General features: G+C 30.7%; 1 protein-coding gene and 2 non-coding genes across 3 annotated transcripts; 2 read left to right on the top strand and 1 right to left on the bottom strand.

Annotated features, from left to right (window-relative positions):
- The first annotated feature begins 4,413 nt into the window (after window positions 1-4,413).
- On the top strand, window positions 4,414-4,609 carry LOC114295767 (U2 spliceosomal RNA). The gene has a single exon (XR_003640999.2). It is a non-coding gene; the product is annotated as a U2 spliceosomal RNA (small nuclear RNA).
- Window positions 4,610-11,664: 7,055 nt separating this feature from the next.
- On the bottom strand, window positions 11,665-11,737 carry TRNAR-ACG (transfer RNA arginine (anticodon ACG)). Its single transcript has one exon. It is a non-coding gene; the product is annotated as a tRNA-Arg (tRNA).
- Window positions 11,738-15,669: 3,932 nt separating this feature from the next.
- Window positions 15,670-20,203, top strand: LOC114295746 (GDSL esterase/lipase At3g26430). The gene is made up of 5 exons (XM_028240057.2): window positions 15,670-16,245; window positions 17,465-17,674; window positions 18,618-18,787; window positions 19,219-19,489; window positions 19,753-20,203. The coding sequence occupies exons 1-5, from the start codon at window positions 15,786-15,788 to the stop codon at window positions 20,019-20,021; spliced, it is 1,380 nt and encodes a 459-aa protein (XP_028095858.2). The 5' UTR covers window positions 15,670-15,785; the 3' UTR covers window positions 20,022-20,203.

The raw sequence follows: 20,203 nt of genomic DNA, 5'->3' as shown, positions 1-20,203 counted from the left end.
TAGACTGTGGAAACTAGAGTTTGAATGGTAAAGCCTAGAACGCAAATGTTTGGAATTTCCGAGATTAAAGTCTGGTTTGAATACCCAGGGGTGTGGAGATTGCTTCAAAACCATCCCGGCTTGAACTCTGTATGGCAGCCCCATAGGTAGAGTTAGCCTTAGGCACCTCGATTCTGGATACCGAATCAACCTAGTCTGTCACCCTGTTAGAGAATAGAGAAAGTTACAAACACTGTTAGGGAGAAAAGTAGTACCCATGGTTTTCGCATGAGGATTATACCTTTAGTGAGTATTTAGTTATTTCTATAATGCTTTATTTATTTCGGATGCGAAACTAAGGTAGAAATGATTTGAATTTTTACCGGGGTTGTAGTTCTTTATAATTTTATTTGGATTGCCTTAAAAAAAAAAGAAAAAAGTCCCGCACGTGCGGCACAAAATTTCAATCCTCAGTTGCGTACTGCATTAATTGTAGGTGCGTGGAGGAGGTGCGTTAACCTAGCCGCACTTGCAGCTTGATCACTGCACATGCGAAACGCCATTCCCAAAAAAAAAAAAAAAAAAAAAAAAAGGGAACGCTGCACATGTGGCCTGGGCCCCACACGTGCGGGAACTTTTTTGAATCCAACTCCACACTTGCTTTATATGCAAGTGCGTGGCTTGGTGCGGGGTGAGTCTGCTCGTGTGTGGAACAATCTCGCATGTGCGTGACGACGTTCAACATTAAAAAAAATAAAAAATAAAAATAAGGACCTGTAGATTTTGTTTTGTTTATTTATTATTATTATTATTTTAATTTATTTACTTATTTCAAAAAAAAATAAATGAATAAAATAAAAATAATAATAAATAATAAAAAAAATAAATGTACAATTTTATTTCTTTATTAATTTTTTTTCCTTATTTTATTTACATATATAAAAAAAAATAAAAATCTGATTTCTTTGTTCAACTTATTTTATTTATTTTATTCTATTTATTTTATTTTCAATTTTTTTAAAAAAAAAAAAAACTTGTCTAACCTAGACCCACTTTTCTCCCCATCACTCTCACAGATTTTGTCTCTCTCTCTCTCTCTACCTTTCATCATCTACCTCTCTCTTTCTTACAACCCCACAAACCCACCAACTCATCATATCCCCACCATTACCAACTTCTTCTTCCTTCTTCTTGCATCAACTCTCACCCATCCTTCCTTCTTCTTCACCACCATCTCACCACCGGCATCACTGTTTCCTCTCCGTCTGTCGAATCTCCGGTGACCACCATTTTTTCCGGCGAAACTTCATTTTTTCCCCCTCTTTCTCCACCTTTTGAAGATAAACTTTACTTTTTCTTTAGATTTGTGGGTGTAGGAGTAGAGAAATAGAGTTTTGTTTTTATTTTTGTTCAAATCATGATCTATGGCTCATCTTTAAAAAAAAAAAAGTTTAATTTTGTTTTGTTTTGTTATTTTTATTATTTGGCTTGCTTACCATAGTTTAGTTCATGCAAATAATTTCGTTCTGATAGTTTTAATTATTCAATCATTAGTTACATAAATCAAATAGCCCTATTTAAAAATAAATAAATAAATAAAGAAATAAAATAAAATTCCTGTTTAGTTTTTTTGTTTACTTCATAGGTTATTTATTTAGTTGCTTATTTTTCTGTTAATTTTATTACTTCATTCTTTACTTGATAGTTTAGTTCTGTTAGTTTAATTATTTAGTCATTAGTTATTTCAATAAAATTGTACTGTTGTTCAGTAGTTAATTTAATTTAATGTCATTTTTATTCATTTATTTATTTCTTTTCGTTTTTATATAAATACATACAAAAAAAAAAAAAAAAATTTCTAATACCTAGCTTTTCTAATTCAGTGTATTGTCCATCTATTTATTTAGTTGTTTAGATATATTCTATTATCTCAGTATTATTTGTTAGATTAATTCAACACTTGTCAAAATGTTAATATGTAAGTTTATATTATTCTATTTTATTTTGTTTTTTGTTAAAAAAAATAAAAATAATAAGTAAACATAAAAAAAAATGATGAGAATTGCATGTGGTACATCAGTGGGCAGACTTGTGCTTTAATATTTTATTTGATTCTCATGTTGGTTTCACAAGTATATGTGTCTATTGTTGGTGTGTGCAGGACATGAGTCGACGGATATCCGCCCAGGCCTCCAAAAAGGCTAGAGGTTCCACCTCCTCGACACCACCGTCACCACCGTCCTCGCCACCACCACCGATTGACTTGCCACGGCCGAAGTGGGCTTCACGCCCACTTCAAAAGCTCACACAATTCCAACTCGCCTATTTTTAGAATGACACAGTCACCTCGAGTTATTAAGCCCATAGCCTTTTTTGGGTTTGTAACTTTTTTAACTCGAGTTATTAAGCCCGTAGGAGTATCTTTACACCTAGTGCTCTAAAACCGTCTGGTTTGAGAGTCATTGGCCCAATACTTGCTACATGGGTTAATTAGAAAGCTTAAGGGATTTAGACATTGCACAGTTAAGGAAAAATAAGTAGAATGACTTGTTCGGATTCGTAACCTTTTCAACTCGAGTTATTAAGCCCGTAGGGGTGTCTTCACACCTAGTGTCCTAAAGCCGTCTGGTTTGGAAGTCATTGGCCCAATGCTTGTTACATGGGTTGATTAGAAAGTTTAATGGATCAGGACATTGCACAGTCATTTAAAAAAAAAAAAAAAACTTTTGAGAATCTTGGCTGCAACAGTTTAGTTTTTCTATATATGTTGGGTGTTATTATGAGTTATACTGGGCTTATATAGTGGACAGTTAACTAATATGGAGATTGCACTTTACACCGAGGGTACTGATGATTTGTCTACTAGCATGCACAAGTGCAGAGGACTTTACTTTTGTATTAACTGAATTGTGGTTTTGACTCAATAGATTCCTTCATGCTTGTCCACTGTGCTTTTAATGACTCATTATGTCTTAATATCACACTGTAGTAGCACATAAGTTGATTGTTAGGTGGAGTAGTGTGGTCAATTGTTGGGCATATATGAATATGTTAATGTCTGTGGGTATCATTTCTGGAAACTTTCACGAGACTTTACTCGTTCACTTGGGGTAACTTTGTAGTTTAAAGGCTTGTTGCATCTGCTAAATGCAATCGTTTTCCCACAAAAGAGGACATAGCTAGATTTTGTTTAATTTTATTTTATTTATTACTTGCTTGAGGACTAGCAAGTTGTAAGTTGGGAGATGTGATTAAGGCCGAATTGTACAACATTAAGGCCGTTAATTAAGATCTTTTAATTTTACTTGCTTGTCAAACTGTATATTTTATGCGTGTTTAATGTCAATCAAGTTGAACATAGTCGGAGCATAAAATGAGCAAAAATACAGAATTTGGAGAGAAAATAGCTTCCCACACGTGCGTTGACTTTTCTTGGAAAACGGGTCCGATGTTTTAAACCTGTTTAAAAGGCAACAAAAGTATAAATAGGCAAGAAGGAGGTTGGATTAGGATTCTGAAATTAATTCCAAGAAGAGAGAGGCTAGGGTTAGGAGAGAAAGAAGGATTCTCAAGCTTTTAAGACAACTTCCATGGGGGCTTCCATTTCTCCCATCTTTTCCACCTCTTCCCACTCCTCCATGAGTGGCTAGGTTATTCTTTTCTAGGGTTTTGATGAAACCCTAATCATGTAATTAGGTTTTCTTTTTGATTTTTAATTATGTAAAGGTTTGAACAATTGTATGGTGTTTTAGAAGTTTCTTATATATATTTTCCATTATTTCTTCAAGTATTCGGCTTTCTGTGATTGTTGAATGTTTTTCATACAATAATTTTATATTCTTTCACATTCAATGTATGAGACGAACCATACTACGAGGGACGAGTCGTGTCGCTACCTTAGTTTAGAGTGAACGATTTGTACTACTTGAGATGGTTCGTACCTGTACATTGAACGTGATTATTTTCTTATTAAATACTTTGAACTTGTAGTTGCGAAACATTATTCCGTTCGAATCGTAACATAATTGATTTCAATTTGAAATCCTATTTACGCAACTAGTGATGAATTCATTGCCCTAGGATTTTTTCCAAAAATTAATATCTCGAACCCTAATTTTTAATTGTCAATTTAATTTCTTAATTTCATTTAATTTCTTTTTAGTCATAAAATCTCTCAATCATTTTAATCAAAATTAATTTAGAAATTTAGCGATTAAATTAGTCTAATTTCATAATTGTCCTTGTGGATCGATACCTGGACTTGTCATTATTCTGAAAGAATTTGGTATAGTTTAGTGTTTATTTTTGGTGTGTGTAGCGAGCCATCAATTATTTAAGTGTACCTAGAAAGAAAATCTAGGAAAAACATCCAACATATTGAGCGTAATTTATAATTTTAAATAATTTAATAGGATGCATTAAAAAATTAAGTGTATTTAATGATTTTTTGGGTATGTAGTATTTGCTCTTATGAGTTTAATATATAATATAATACATGCACCATCGGCCCACATTATATTAAATTTATTTTTTATTAGGGGGAAGGCCCACTTACGGTAGCTTGCTGCTTACTTGGGCTTTCGAGCGTCATCTGGGCTTTGCACTACTGCCTCGGCCTGGTGCACCCAAACCCGGAACAGTTCTAAAATTTGTGGCATCAGTTGCTTTTTCATGGCTTTAAATATAACCCTCAACCTCCATTATTTATTTTGAGAAGAGTTAAATAAGTTGGTTTTTTATTTATTATAAAAAATGTGTAAAAATTAGGGAAATGATGAGATATTTAAATAAATCAAAAAGGCAATAAGTTGGCTTATAAGTTATAAAAATATTAAATTTTTTTGTTTGGTAAAAATTAAAGTTCTTTTTGTAAAATTAGGTTGTTTTAGAAATTAATTATTTTAGTTATTTATTAATTTTTTACAAAAAATTGTGCAAAAAAGTAGATTTTTTTTGCAAAAAGATGTAACATAGTAAAGAGAAAAATTTACTTTTTGCCTATTTTATGTGGTTCTTAAAGTTGGCCATATTTGTTCAAATTTGCTAACTCAATTAATTTGCATTTTGAGAAGTTGGTTAAAAGTTAATTTTTTTATTTTTTTTTTGACTTTTTTGAAAAATATATATAAAAAAATAGAAAGATGATAGGATTCAAAATAAGTTTTAACATTTAAGCCAACTTCCAAAATTGGCCCATTTGCCATTCTGCTGCCTAACTCCGTTGATTTAGAAGTCATAAGTAATTATTTTGTCAAAATGGGTCGATTTCAAAGCCAATAATTACATGTGGATGAGATTTTCTGGTCTAAACTCTTTCGGTTAAATTTCAAAGCCATAAGATGGCAGATGAGATGAGATGGTAGATGATATGCAACCCGCAAACATCTCCACTTGACATGTGCTTTTAAAGTGTATATTAAAGACTCATATATGAAAATATATATTAAAATTTTTAAAATAATTTAATTCTTGCACAACCTCAATGGGAATCATAAACAAGACATATCTCGCGTATATGGTGGAAATATGTAATAAAATATAAAAATTTTAAAATTATTTAATTCTTAAACAACCTTGATGGGGAGGCTTTCAATTTGGGCCTCCTTTCCTCCTGGTACATGAGTTAAAGAAAAGTGACAAACTCCGTTTGCTTTAGTTTTGAGAATCAATTTTAAAATATAATTCTTTTAAAAGAGTTGATAATATTTGAAAACTTGTTTGATTACATATTTTGAAAATAGTTTTGAAATGATTTGTAATTTTTTTTTTAATAGTTGAATAAATGGGTGTTCAAAAATTGATTTAAAAATCCAACCAAACACAACAGATTTTTTTGGGACTATGTAAGCATATAATCTCTCATTATTAAACAAAACGGATATGATTCTCTTCATCCACCTTTGTCATCTAGTTGTCATTAAATAGTTGATTCAAATATCACAATTTAATAATTAATTATTTTTATTAGCTGTGGTCTTTAGATAAACCGTTGAATGGTCGTTGGGAAAAAAAATGTTGGAGAGGAAGACACAATTAATGTGATGTTCCAAAAAATATGAAAATATGCTAAGAATGATTTTATGGTCTGCAAGAAAAGGGGATTTTAAACCACCCACTTGCCCTCTTTCTTTGCATGATAAAAAGAGGAAAGAGGCATTCATTGTGGGCATTCCAAGGGAGGAAAAAAAGAAAAAGAAAAAAAAAGGGCCATCCAAGGTAATTGAAAAGAAAAAAAGAAAAAAAGTAAGAGAAGAGTATAGAAAAAAAAAAAAAAAGAAAAAGAGAAGAAAGAAGAAAAAGAAAAAGAAGGGTAAAGAGAAAAATAAAGAATAAAAGAAAGAAATAATTGAAGAATGAAGATTGAGGAAGGGATTTTGTTAAAAAAGATAGAAAAAAATAAAAATAAAAATACAGAGTAATTTCAGGTATTATTTTTTTTTCTCTCTCTCCTTTGAGAATTTCTATACTATTTTGTGAAATCTGTTTCGAGTATTTATTTTACGGGGATAAATCCAAATGAGTGCATTCATAATTTTTCTAATCCAAATGTTGAGTTGTTTATTCATTCAAATCAGACCAAAAATTATAAGAAAAATAGGTGGTAGCTCGAAATGGGTGAGGGTCGAATGGCCCGAAATTTGAAAACCACGTCGTTTTGCGATTTTCTTCTTCTTCTTCGTTGAACTTCGTTGAACACAGGAGAACAGAGGGAAAGAGGAGGAGAGAGGGAGAAAGAGAGAGGAGAGGAGAGAAGAGCTCGTCGCCTCCGCCCGCCGTCCTCGTCGCAGCTCGCAGCTCGTTCGTCGCCTCCGCCCCCTGCCTCCGCCTCCAGCCCTAATAATTCGGCCCCCTCCAGTACTTCTCCTCCTTTCTTCTCCTCTTCCCTCCTTCTTTCTTCCTCCTCCTCCTCTGATTTTCTACTTCTGAAAAAAAAAAAAAAAATGACACAAAGGGAGGGGATGAACGGAGCTGTGTGTGGGTGTGTGTGAGTTTTCCAGAGGGAGGGGATGAACAGAGAAAAGGTGGGTGTACAAAGAAAAGAAGTGAGTGTACAAAGCAATTCGGACCTTTCGACCCATGCTCCTTCGAGCTACGAAATGGGATTGAAATTATAATAAGGAAAATGAGTGAGAGCACTAATTAGTGCTACCACTAATGATGTGGCAGTGGACCCCACCATGAATGATTTGATGTTTTGACCTTGGTGTTGTATTTTTTTTTTTTTTTTTATTGAGTGCCATGTCATTAGTGATATTTTTAGAGCTCCAAAATTAGTGCTCTCTATCATTGTTGTTATAATAAGACATCTACCCATTAAAAGTAAAATAAAAAATAAAAAGAGTCCTGATTAGATGGGTTATATATTCATGAAAGGGAAATTCTTTATCGAATCATGTTTGGATTGATGTCATAGCCGACCTACCTAGGTAGTCTAAATTAATAATCTGACTCTAGGCCCTAAAATAAAAAACAATAAATTACTTTGACTATTCTTAAAGGTTGAAATAAATATAATAAATTTATCAAATTTAACATAATTATATTAATTTTGATATTAATATTTTTAAAATAAAAATAAAAATAATCAAATAAAGTGATTAATGCCATATAAAGTAAAGCATCACATAAAATGCCAAACTGCAACTAGGAAGGACAACATAAGGTTTAAGTTGGCCTGTAATAAACCAATTTATATGACAATAATACGTCCCATTTTTGTGTCCAAGGCATGACAGAAGAGGAGTGGCCAAAATGACTAGAATCTTGAATGCTTTCAGCGGCAACGACAATGGTGGTGTGATTCAAATCTCCAGCGGCTTATTCTTATTGAGTGCCATTGTTATGTCGGTGTCCATAATATCTATGATTCTCTTCATCTGCTTACATGATCCTGAAAAAAATCACAAGAATCGCAAAAATCAACAACGACAAGAACTTTCCATGATGCAAACCTATATGGATGGTCACCACCATCACCATCAAAACCACCATCACAATGATGGTTCAGATACAATCCACACGAATACAGGGGAATATCATCATCAACATCACTGTGACCATGGCTTTGGCGCATGAAGTACATACACATATTAGCCATATACGAGGTGAATCCATAGCATGTCACTACTACTTAGGTGCTTAGTTAAAAATTTTAAGAACAAAAATAATACAATTAAAACTATAATGATTAAAATGGACACAAATGACAATTTCCAGGGAACATTGGATTTTTGTGCAAACGAATCATTGATAATTGTAATGACTAACAAAACAACATAGGACACATGGCTCAGCATTTGTTTTTCTGTTCTTTGTCTGTTTTTCTTTTTTAAAAGTTTGACGTGCCTACATAACTGTTCACTTCTCTTCATCTTTGGATTTTAGCACCATCTTAATTTTCCGTGTCACATTAATAATTACTGTTACTTTTTATTTTTGTTTTGTTTTGTTTTGTTTTGTTTTGTTTTATTTTTTTATTTTATGGATGTATTTCAAGTATATGGTTGTACAGTGAGATTTTTATAATATTTCAAAATTCTTATTAAAAATGCTGTTGGATAATTTTCATTCTATTTAAGTAGATTAAATTCTTTTGTGTATTAAATAACAATTAAAATATAAAAAAATAAAGAAAATGAGAGAATTTGTTTGATTATAAAAATCAAACTAGAAATAAAACAAAATAAATAAAAACAGATTTTATTTTGTTACAAAAATATATTAAAATTTGATTTAAATAAATAAATAAAATAGAATAATAAATTAAACAGTTTACTTGATTAATTTCTTTGAATAACTATCTGATTAAGTCCAGTGTTTGACACTGTGTCCTTAAAACAGATTCGTTCTCTCTGCGGTACTTTCAGAATTTGGACGTCTATCTCCCAGGATAAAATGATCTACTATAAACAATAGCAGCACTACAAATTGTTTGCCTAACGAACACACTAAGTGTTTATACTCTCTCACAGAAGAAAATAATGCAGCAATATGAAAAGAATATTTGCAGAATTATGAAGGACGAAATTATTAGAGTTACAAAATCCAAATGAGGGCTGTCTTATTTATAGATGGATTGGTGGCTGCAGATTTTAAATTAAACAGGTGTAAACCTATTTGAACAGGTATGAAACCTGTTTTGGTTTTGAATTTAAACAGATTTGAATTTGTTGGATTCACAATTCAAACAGTTATTTTACCAAAAATAAAATAAAATTCAAATGTTTTTGGCCCAAAAAGATTAGTATTGGGTCAAACAAGCCCAACCCAACCACACACCCAAGCCCAGCCCGGACGGTTGGTGGTGGCGATGCGCGTGTGGTGATTTTTGGGTCCAATGTGTTTAGCCTATTTTGCCCATAACCTTTCCCTCTAAAACACTTGGGTACCCCTTGGGGCACACCCTAAGTACCAAACCCATGCCTTATAAACCCATTCAAAACTTTCTACCAAATCATTGTGGGACAAGTTTATTCAATACTTTTAAGGATTTTTTTACTAAAACTCCATTTCCATGGAGCATACTTTGGCTTCAATTTTTCATTCACTCGGTAATGGTTTTGAGCAACCAAATATACCACGTGAATCACAACGCGGCATAGAACGCGTTACCACTTTAACTCGTGAAAATCGATGCACGGGGCCCACCTAAAAAATAGACCAAATTTAAAAAAAAATTCTGATTTTATCCAAAATTTTATAACCATTTCCAACAAATGCATTAGAGAAAAAGATTTTGAAGACCAAAGATCTTTAATTATATACATTAATCCAATCAAAATGCAAATCATGTGTCCATAAGTTTTTTTTTTTTTTTTGGTTACAGGAAAATCCGTCCACTCTCCTACAGGTCCAAGGCAGCGCCCCTTGAGGAGATCACCAGGGTATCCTGTTGTCCGTTCCGAGTAAGAGACTATAACCTGGAAGCTTGTCCCGACCTTCCAAGACAAGTTTCGCTTAAGTTAGAACTCGCACAGCGGGAGAATATTAAACCCACACCAAACTGCTAATTAGGCATTCTGAGATCAACCTCCTAACCAACTGTGTTAGGTCTAAAAAATTAGCTCAAAAGGAGATCAAACCCACGACCTAAAGGCTTAAACCCCATGCCTGTACCAGGTTGCCACCTACTCTTGGGTTGAGTGTGTCCATAACTCAATGTGTAAAGTGGAACTTTTTTCAAAATGAATTTATACATATACTTTTTTGATATATCAGAAAGGGACTCGACTTTGTATTGCACGTGCCTGGATGGATGATTGAGGGATAAATTATATCCGCAGTGCTAGACGCTTCGATTTTGTTACGAATTTTTTTTTTTTTTTAGTGGCTGTTGTCGTCGTTGTTTTGTTTTTTTTTTCTTTTTTTTAATAAGTGGTTATGTGTAGGAGTGTATTAAAAAATTAGACATCTATCAGCTAGGTTACTAATTAAATTTTGTTAATTTTATATAATTTTATTCGATGAGTTGGTGTCGGATATCTATTTTTTTGCACACTCCTATACATAACCACCTTTAAAAAAAATACCAAACCAACACAGCTTAACAAATAAAATAAAATAAAAAAACAAACCAACACAACCCAACAAATAGAAGGGAAAAAAAAAAAACTCAGCCTATGTGGTTTGATAAGATAAGTGAGTTAGGCTAGACTGATTGGGTGATAAAATTGATTGATCACTTAGGCTGCTGGTTAAAATTTGTTAATTCCATATAGTTTTGTACAAGTCCCTACTATATTTTTATTTCAAATTAAGAAGATTCCAAAAAAATAGAAATGGCTTTGATTTCAATTTCCTCCGAGTTCTCTTGATTTGAAATAAAAATACAGTATGGACTCATACAAAATTATATGAAATTAATAAATTTTAACCAGCAGCCTAACTGATCAGTCAATTTATCACCCAACCAGTCCAATCTAACTCACTCACCTTATCAAATCATACAGGTTGAATTGGCGTGGGATGTCTAGTTTTTTGGCACACCCCAATATATAACCATCATTGCAAAAAAAAAAAAAAAAAGAAAATAAAAGAGAGGAAAAAAATTATGAAAAAAACCAAACTAACACAGCCAAAAAAAAAAAAAAAAGAGAAAGGAAATTCGAGACAATTTCAAGACTTTGAATTCGATGCCTCAAGCATTATTGAAATTCTATTTTGCCTATTTTATTTTAGTCATTTTTTTATTTTGACTTTTCATATTTTTCAATTATTTTTTAATTTTTTTTGAAGTGAATTTTTATTTAAAATTAGACAAAAAATATTATATTAATTGTTACATGACATAAAAATATATTATTATATTAGAATTTGAATTTGTGTCAAAGATATAGATTATATAATAATATTTTTATGTTACGTGACTATCAAAGTGTCACTTTTTATTTAATTTTGAAAATAAATTAATTTTAAACTAAATTTAGAAAAATTAAAAACATGAAAGGATCAAATAAAAAATAAACAATTAAAAGATCAAAATAAAAAAAATAAGGAAACATAAAGAAGCAAAGTGTAATATGCCATGATTGAGATTCCTTTAAATTTTTTGAAGCTGTCAAACAAAAAGTGAAGAGAGAACATGTGAATAAAGTAACACAGTACTAACTGGCTTTTACAAAAGTGACCCTGCAAGCAAATACCATAAAAGTTTGCAAGGGCCAAAATGCAATAAAAGAAAGACGTCGACTCCACTGGGGATCGAACCCAGAATCTCTGGTTCCGTAGACCAGCGCCTTATCCATTGGGCCATGGAGTCAACCCCACGCTAATGTGTTTTTGATAAAAGGATTATAAATTATATAAAATTAACGAACCCCACCTCGATGTATATACAGCCCCCGTTGATTTTGAGAGATAAAATAGAAAGGATTAATAAAGAGGAGATTAATAGTGACAGAATTAAGTAAAATTGTATTTGCTTTGATAATAGTTGTTGGTGTAGGGATTGTTAAATTTTTTTTTATATAAAATAAATAAAATAATAAAACAAACAAAAAATATAAAAACATTAAACATTAATGTTCAAAAAAAAATGCCTGACATGTAAAAATAAAAAATAAAAAAATTTCAGAAAAAATAAAATAATGATTTTACTTAACAAAAAATACAAAAAATTAAAAATTAATGTTCAAAAAAAAAATGTCCAACATATAAAAAATAAAAAAAAAATCGTCCAGCAAACTATTTTTCTAATGCCAAGTGTTAGAGGCTCATCCAAATCCCCTTCCCAAGGGGACTCATAATTCAGAGGAGATTACAAATCGCTTCTCTATCTCTCAAAATTAACATTAAAATAATAAATTTTACCTCACTATCAATTTCAATCCTCTTTATATGACTCCAAACAAACGGGCCATATAGACTACTCAACCTTTTCGGATGTACAATGGGGTTTAGGGGACTTCAAGTGATCTAACCCTTGATTTGATTTGATTTATTTATTTATTTTATTATTATTATTATTTTTTTAATTTGGGTAAATTACACTAACCTCTTAATATTTAGAAAAAATCTAATAAGTCTTACAATTTTGACATAATTATATTGAGCTTATTTGAGATTTTAATTCATATAACATTTAATCTCATTTTCATCACTAATTTGTTAATTATATGAATAAAAAAAATGATATTATCATATATTTTATATGAAAATATATATTTTACGTGGTTTACTATTTTTATTTTTAGGAGATCTGGATTATTTTCAATTCATTAAACTTTACTAAAAAGAAGCTAAATATAACTTATATAATATAAATAATATTTTTTATTTAAATAATATTAAAAAATTATTGAGCCGAGCTTAAGTTTTATTAATATTAACGAACCGAGTCAAACTCGAGCCTAGTTCCTTATCAAGTCGAACTCAAATTTAATAAATGAGCTCAATAAATAAATGAGCCGAACTTGAGCTTAGCAAAACTCGGCTCGTTTATAGCCTTAAATATAGCCTCCGTTTGGGAAGTGGGTTTGGTTTTTTGGCTTTTTTGGCTATTTTAGCCTGGGCTAAAAAGCTTGGTTTGGGAAGGGCTTTTTGGCTTTTTTGACTTTTTTTGTGAGAGAAGAATGTAATGATTATAGGTTGGATGTGATGTTTTGTTTGTTATGGCTAAAATAGCCTATTTTGTTTTTTGTGGCTAAAATAGCTAAAAAAACCTGAAAAAGCCCTTGCCAAACACAGGCATAATTATGTCAAAATTATAAAATTTATTATATTTTTTTTCAAATTTTAAGAGAAGTTAATGCAATTTATGCTTTTAATTTTTATAACAATGATTCAAATTTTAAATGCTATTTCAAGACCATGAAGATAATTTGTTATTGTTTTTCATGCTATCCATAGTAAGATCGTTACGTGTGAGCAGTGGCGGAGGCACTTTAGGCGCAGGGGTCACGTGCCTCCCTCGGTTTTGGGAATTTTGTTTTTTTTGTTTAAAAATATTATTTAAAGTGAAATGTCAATGATATTTTAAAATTATGAGAACAATAATGATTATTTTAATTGAAAATAAAAAGATTATGATAAGTCATATTATTATTTATGAAAATTTCAATGTAATGGTAATGTTTATCACTATTGACATGCAAACATAATTAATTTCAATGAAGATATGAAATTTATTGGACTGTTAGTTACATTTGACATGTGGAGTTTATCCTCCATATGTTTCTTTCCATTCATAACTAAAATGACCGCCATATAAATTATAATCAAGTAACACATCTTCAATTATAAAAAAAATAAATAAATAAAATTACAGTAGATCATAATTAATATCAGAATGAGTTATAACTAACTATTATTTGATATATAGTCATAACTAAAATAACAACCACAAAAAGTTATAACTAAATTATATCTAACACTATAATGTGTTATAACTAAAGACCACAAAGATCATAATTGTATCATATGATAGACACTTTTATTGCAGTAAGTTTTATAAAATTTCTCTACTAAAATATATCATTTCTATCTCAACTTATCTTCTTTTTTAAATTTCCAATCCACTTATAAAATAGTTACTCCCCAATAGTTGCATAAAATTTAATTTCAAATCCTTTAATTTAAAATTTACATATATCCAAATAAACTCTTAATATTTAAATTTAATAACACCTTATTATTTTTTATTATAAAAAAAAATTAATATTGTCATTAATTTCTGCTTCTCGACTAAATTCCTGACTACGCAACTCTGCGCGAGCTCCACAAGTTTGGCCTCCACGAGCAAGTGAAAGAGGAGAATTTTATATTGTAATCCTGGTCTATTCTATAGTTATTTGTTAATTCAATAATAAGGAGATGGATCGATCACCATTTTGTTTAAAACACGAGTTGCAAATAAATTTTATCACTTGATGTGGTGCCGAAGTAACACGGTATCTAATTAGTATATTGGTTAGTGTGTCTAATACTAAAAATAAGGTATAAAATTATCATATGTTTCTCTATTATTGAAATGATATGTGTTATAAATCAGATATATTAAATAAGAATAATTCTATAGATAGTAATATTCTTATTAAAATTTTTATTAAAAATACAAGATTTCATAATTAATTGTCAAAAAAATAATAAACATCTAATGATATTAGACACTTATGCTTTTAATAAGATTTTTAATACATTTAGCATTGCTGATTAGATAATTTAAATAAAGAAATACATTAACAAAGTTTACCCGTTACACAAGAAGATCAATCTAGTAATAGGAAGAGTGGAGCTTTAAGTGGCTTACAGCATCCGCAGCCTCAACCTCAACAAATTTTGAGCCAAATTATAATTTAAAATTCACTTTTATATTTTAGTCAACCTCTTTTTTTATATGTACACAATCCATCAAATTCTCTATTCTAAAATTCTATTGTATTAAAATATTATTTTTGTTGTTTAATCTTTTTCAATTTAAATATAATTTTTTCAGTGCACCACAGCAGCAACAGAGAGCAGCAGCCGAAAGAAGCAAACCTACTGAGGAGCGGTCGACCGGCCAGTCGACTAATTGGACGACTGGACGGTCGACCGATCAGGCCGAAATTCAGCAAACTTCCTTCCCAGCAGGGACATCCGGGTGGACATTCGGGAAGACGTTGGACGTCCGGTGGTGAGAAAATATAATAAAAAATAGATAACCTGTCTCAAAAAAATAATAAACTATGAAATAACTAATGAATAGTTGAGGTACTGTAGCAAATTCAATCAAAAGCTAATTTAGAAATAATTTGTTGAGATTGATGGAGTAAGAATTTTATGATTTACTAACTATATTTAACTAAAAATTATATTTGGTGAGACTAATGTAGATGCTCTTATAAGATTAGTATATATATATATATAGAGTATATATTTTTTGGATTAATCTAAAATAACAACAACAGAGTATAAGAGGGCAATGACTAATTATTCAGTAATTTTGAAATATGGATATGTTATATTTCATAACATTATGATTGATAAAAAAAATGAATAAATGATATATTATATTAAGTGATTAAAGAATATAAAAAAACATATTAAATAATTATTGATTAGAGAATACAAAAACACGTAATACTCCGAAAATATAAAATAATTTCCACAGTTAATGCTTCTCACAGAAAAGGTTGACAATATCTGCAACAAACTTACAAGTTGCCAGGGAGGACTTACAAGCAGACTTAAGGGAAGGTTAATCATTAGCTTTTGTTTAATGAATTTTATAAAATAAACAGTTCACATGATAGACCAGATCTAACAATGAGAGATCATGTGCCAGTGAATAGACCAAAATACCCTTGTAAATCTTCCACAAAACGATTATGCTAAAAAAAACCATGCAAAATTTCTTTCATGGCCAGGGTATTTTGGTACTTCTCTCATGCTTAAAGCAAACAAACAATAATGCAATATCATCAACAGTCTTGTTTGTGACTGATTGTCCTCACTCGTTACTTCTTACTATACTATCTATCTTCTCTTCCTTTGAGATTTCAATATCTTTCAAATTCAAGAGCTCTCTCATGGAGTTTAATTGCCCGAGTCTTCTCATACTCACTCTAGTTGTCTTGTTTTCATCAATTTTAGTCTCCAATTCAGTGTTTGGCAAAACTACCACCACCCATTGTGAGTTTGCGGCAGTATTCAACTTTGGAGACTCGAATTCCGACACGGGCGGTTTGTCGGCGGCATTCGGACAAGCCCCTCCGCCCCACGGAGAGACATATTTCCATGCGCCCGCCGGACGGTACTGCGATGGCCGTCTGGTAATTGATTTTATAGGTATGCTTGTGCCATATACTAAACAGTTTTGCTTCACACCCCGCCTGAAAATTTACTTAACACGTAAAAAATTGGGTAAATTAGACTAATCCTATAATTTTAACATAATTATACTAAGTAATTTTTAATAAAGTTAAAAAGGATTTGAACTAAGTAGATGGTGCAAAGTTTTAAGGATAAATAAAACAATGATAACATAATTTTTTAATTTATTTGATTGACGAATTATTGACAAAAATGAATTTGAATGCCATATAACTTAAAACATTTAAGTGTTTTTTTCTTTTAAAAATTATTTTTAATAAAAATTAATTGACAAAATAAATATTAAAAATTTACTTTTAACCAAATCTTCGGTCTCTTGTGGTTAGTGTACTTTTAGTTACACAATGATCTTTCAATTATATAATTAATTTTTTTATCATATTTTTATCATATTATATAATTAAAAATGACCTTTGATGGTCCATTCGTGATGGCTCTAGGTAGTGTTTGGAATGACCCCATTCGCAGTCAAGAATTTGTTCCTTTTTAACTGATCAATTCTCTTTGATAGTGATATGAAATTAACATTTTTTTATGCATTATTGAAATGTTTTTGGACTGATTTTTTTAATTATTTATTATTATAAAATAGAAGCCACCTTAAAAATTGTGAGTTTAAAAAAGAAATGGTCTTTGTTTTAAAGGATCATGTGAACCCATCCCTGATATCTGAGTAAGCAATGTTGTTTTATTGTGGGATGCTTTTAGATTACAATCTCTGAACAAAATCCACCGACGGCTCACAGAATCACGTTTGTTTCTGAGAGAGAAAGTCTATCCACATATCTTCTTTATTCACCAAAATATTTGTGAAAAATATTTTAAAAAATTAATAAATATATAAAAAATATACTGAGTTTTTGTATTTTTTTTATATATTTGGTATTTAATAAATTTAAAAAAAAAATTTATAATTTTTTTACTTTTTAAGTATATTTATATTAGGTAGATCTAAAAAGTAAAAAAAATTACTTAAAATATTAAAAAAATTCACTAAAAAAAAAATGAAAATCAAGAAAGTAGAATTTTCTGAAAAGTGTTTTTGGAAAAACGAAACTAAACAAAGTGATCACTCAAATTATTTTACACATATTTTATATAATTGGTTTTGTATTCACAAACTTATTATTAAAAAGAAATTATCGTAACATGTTTTGATTTGAGGGGGTTTCAGCTGGAAGCTTGGGACTGCCATATTTGAGTGCATACCTAGATTCAGTGGGGTCTAACTTCACACACGGAGCCAATTTTGCAACAGCAGGGTCCACAATTAGACCTCAGAATACAACTCTTCATCAAAGTGGGTTTAGTCCCATCTCTTTGAACGTTCAGTGGTATGAATTCAATGATTTCCATCGTCGCTCCCAAATTTTCCGTAACCAAGGTACTTCTCAACATGCAAACTTTATTTAAATCACAAATTAAATATGTAGTCCCTTTAATTTATTTATTGTGTCAGTTTGATTTTTACACTTTCTATTCAATTACAAATATTAGTTTTGAAATTTGATTGAAATGGAGCGGTAAAATATTCTATTTACTCTTGTCAGATTGATTGAAAGGTTGATGTACAATTTAAAATAATTCATTTATTTTTAAATAAATTATTTTGCTTTTCATTTCTGTTCAATTTCATAACAATGTTATCAATTGTTAATTGACACAATATGAAATTTTAAGGTTGTGTTTGAATTAGAGATGCTCTTCCTTTGAATTGGGTGGCTAGTCCCCCTCCTCTTCTAGCTTCTTTTTTGTCTAGTGTTTCTGTGTAATTGATTTCGGATGTTCCCACAAAAAAAAAAAAAAAAAAGGACAGAGAAAAAATGTATGTGAAATATAATTATATTCAACCTACATGTTTCCTTTTTCTTTTTAAATTTCTATTGAAATTCATGCTCCAACACAACCTAAGCGCAAAATTGATGTAGTTAGAACTTTTTTAAGTTGTGTTTGGATTATAGATTTGGGTAGGACACCGAAATGGAAAAGGAAAAATTTAAATGAAATATAATTATATTTTACAAACTTTTTTTTTCTTTTTTCCCCAAAATCTCTAACTAAATCCATGAACCAAATACAAGTTAAGGTTGTGTTTGGATTACAAATTTATATTCTATTCACATTTGATTTACATTTTCTTTTTCTCTTTCTAAATTTATGATCCAAACAAAAAGAGATTAACACAAGAGATAAATTACATGATTACATTATAATTTATTGTAGTAATAAAATCATTGGATAAAAAGATTCATTTATAAATAATGTTTTTTTTTTAAATATTTAAAATGATTGCAAAGGTCTAAAAATAAAGCAATTGGTATATGTAGGAGGAGTATTCATGAAACTATTACCCAAGGCAGAGGACTTTTCCAGAGCATTGTACACATTTGATATTGGCCAAAATGATCTCACAGCTGGTTACTTTCTCAACATGTCAACTGATCAAGTTAGAGCTTATGTTCCTGATGTATTGGGTCAATTTCAATCTGTCATTAAGGTGAGTCACCATGTTTTATCTATATAGCTTATCAATCTCTTCCTTTCCAAAAAATAAAAAAATAAAAATATTTATAGCATTTTCAGTAGTCTATTATTTAGGTGTATAGTATTACTGTTAACTAATAGTACACCAAAAAAATATTCACTTTAGGAAAAAATATTAAATTCTTAAAAAGTTTATTTTAATTTTACTCATAATGATATGATAAATTATGTATCAATTTTAATTCGTCTCAAACTAACCATTATGATTAGAGTTTAATCATATGAAAATAAATTGAGTGAGTGAGTTAATTGTTATAAAAAAAGAATGAAAATTGATTTAAAAAAAAAAATTGAATGAAAAATCGGATGCTATTATATTACTATTTTTGGCTTTAGTTGTAGCTAAAGTGGATGATTATTATAATGTGCATTTTTTTTTTTCAGAATATATATAATCAAGGAGGTAGATCATTTTGGATACACAACACAGGACCAGTTGGATGTCTACCGTATATCATGGACCGTCTACCAATCACAGCCGGACAGGTGGACAAGGCCGGATGTTCGGGTCCTTTCAATGACGTGGCCCAATATTTCAATGTCAAGTTGAAAGAAACTGTGGTCCGACTCCGAATGGATCTTCCAATGGCAGCAATCGCATATGTAGATGTGTATTCAGTGAAGTACTCCCTCATCAGCCAAGCTACAAAGCATGGTAAATATATTCCCTTCTATACCCATTTTAGTAGTATATATATAAGTGAGTTGGGCCTCTTCAAAAAGCCCAATGACCAGGGTCCGAGGTCCAGTCCAGTCCTATAACTTGTGGGTCGGGCTTGGGTCTAAGAGTTGGGCCAATGGTTTGGCCCATTTACTTGGCCTAGAACCTGGCCCATTAATTCGATGCACTTTCAAATCTCAAGAGAGGGTCCATGGTTTGTTTTGATTAATTAACTATGATAAATGTGAAATTTGTAGGATTTGTGCACCCATTGCAAGCATGTTGTGGGCATGGAGGAAAGTACAATTACAACAAGCACATAGGATGTGGAGGAAAGAAAACAGTGCATGGCAAAGAAATTTTAGTTGGGAAGCCATGCAAAGATCCATCAGTGATGATCAATTGGGATGGGGTCCACTTCACCGAGGCTGCAAATAAATGGATTTTTGATCAAATTGTGGATGGTTCATTTTCAGACCCGCCAATTCCACTCCATATGGCTTGCCATAGACAACCACCACATTGACCCAACATGTAATCTACTTAGCTTATTGAAAATAATAATAATAATGCAATTTGTTGTATTGCTAATTTAAGTGTTTTGTTGTTGCTTCTTATTATGAGTCTGCAAAAATTATTCAATGTCTGTAGTGACAATGCTAATCCACTTGGCTCTCACATAAATCAATTATGGGGTTTTTTTTTTTA

Source organism: Camellia sinensis, chromosome 10 (genome assembly GCF_055761805.1).
Source record: "Camellia sinensis isolate YWXY chromosome 10, ASM5576180v1, whole genome shotgun sequence".
Taxonomy (NCBI): Eukaryota; Viridiplantae; Streptophyta; class Magnoliopsida; order Ericales; family Theaceae; genus Camellia; species Camellia sinensis.
Note: the sequence above shows the minus strand (reverse complement) of the source record. Positions and strands in the feature narration are given on the sequence as shown.

Excerpts from the sequence above, each read along its gene's own strand:
- LOC114295746 (XM_028240057.2), top strand. The coding sequence starts at position 15,786 with ATGCTAAAAAAAACCATGCAAAATTTCTTTCATGGCCAGGGTATTTTG. Across the intron at positions 17,675-18,617 it reads CCAAATTTTCCGTAACCAAG|GAGGAGTATTCATGAAACTA; the intron begins GTACTTCTCAAC and ends TGGTATATGTAG. Across the intron at positions 18,788-19,218 it reads AATTTCAATCTGTCATTAAG|AATATATATAATCAAGGAGG; the intron begins GTGAGTCACCAT and ends TTTTTTTTTCAG.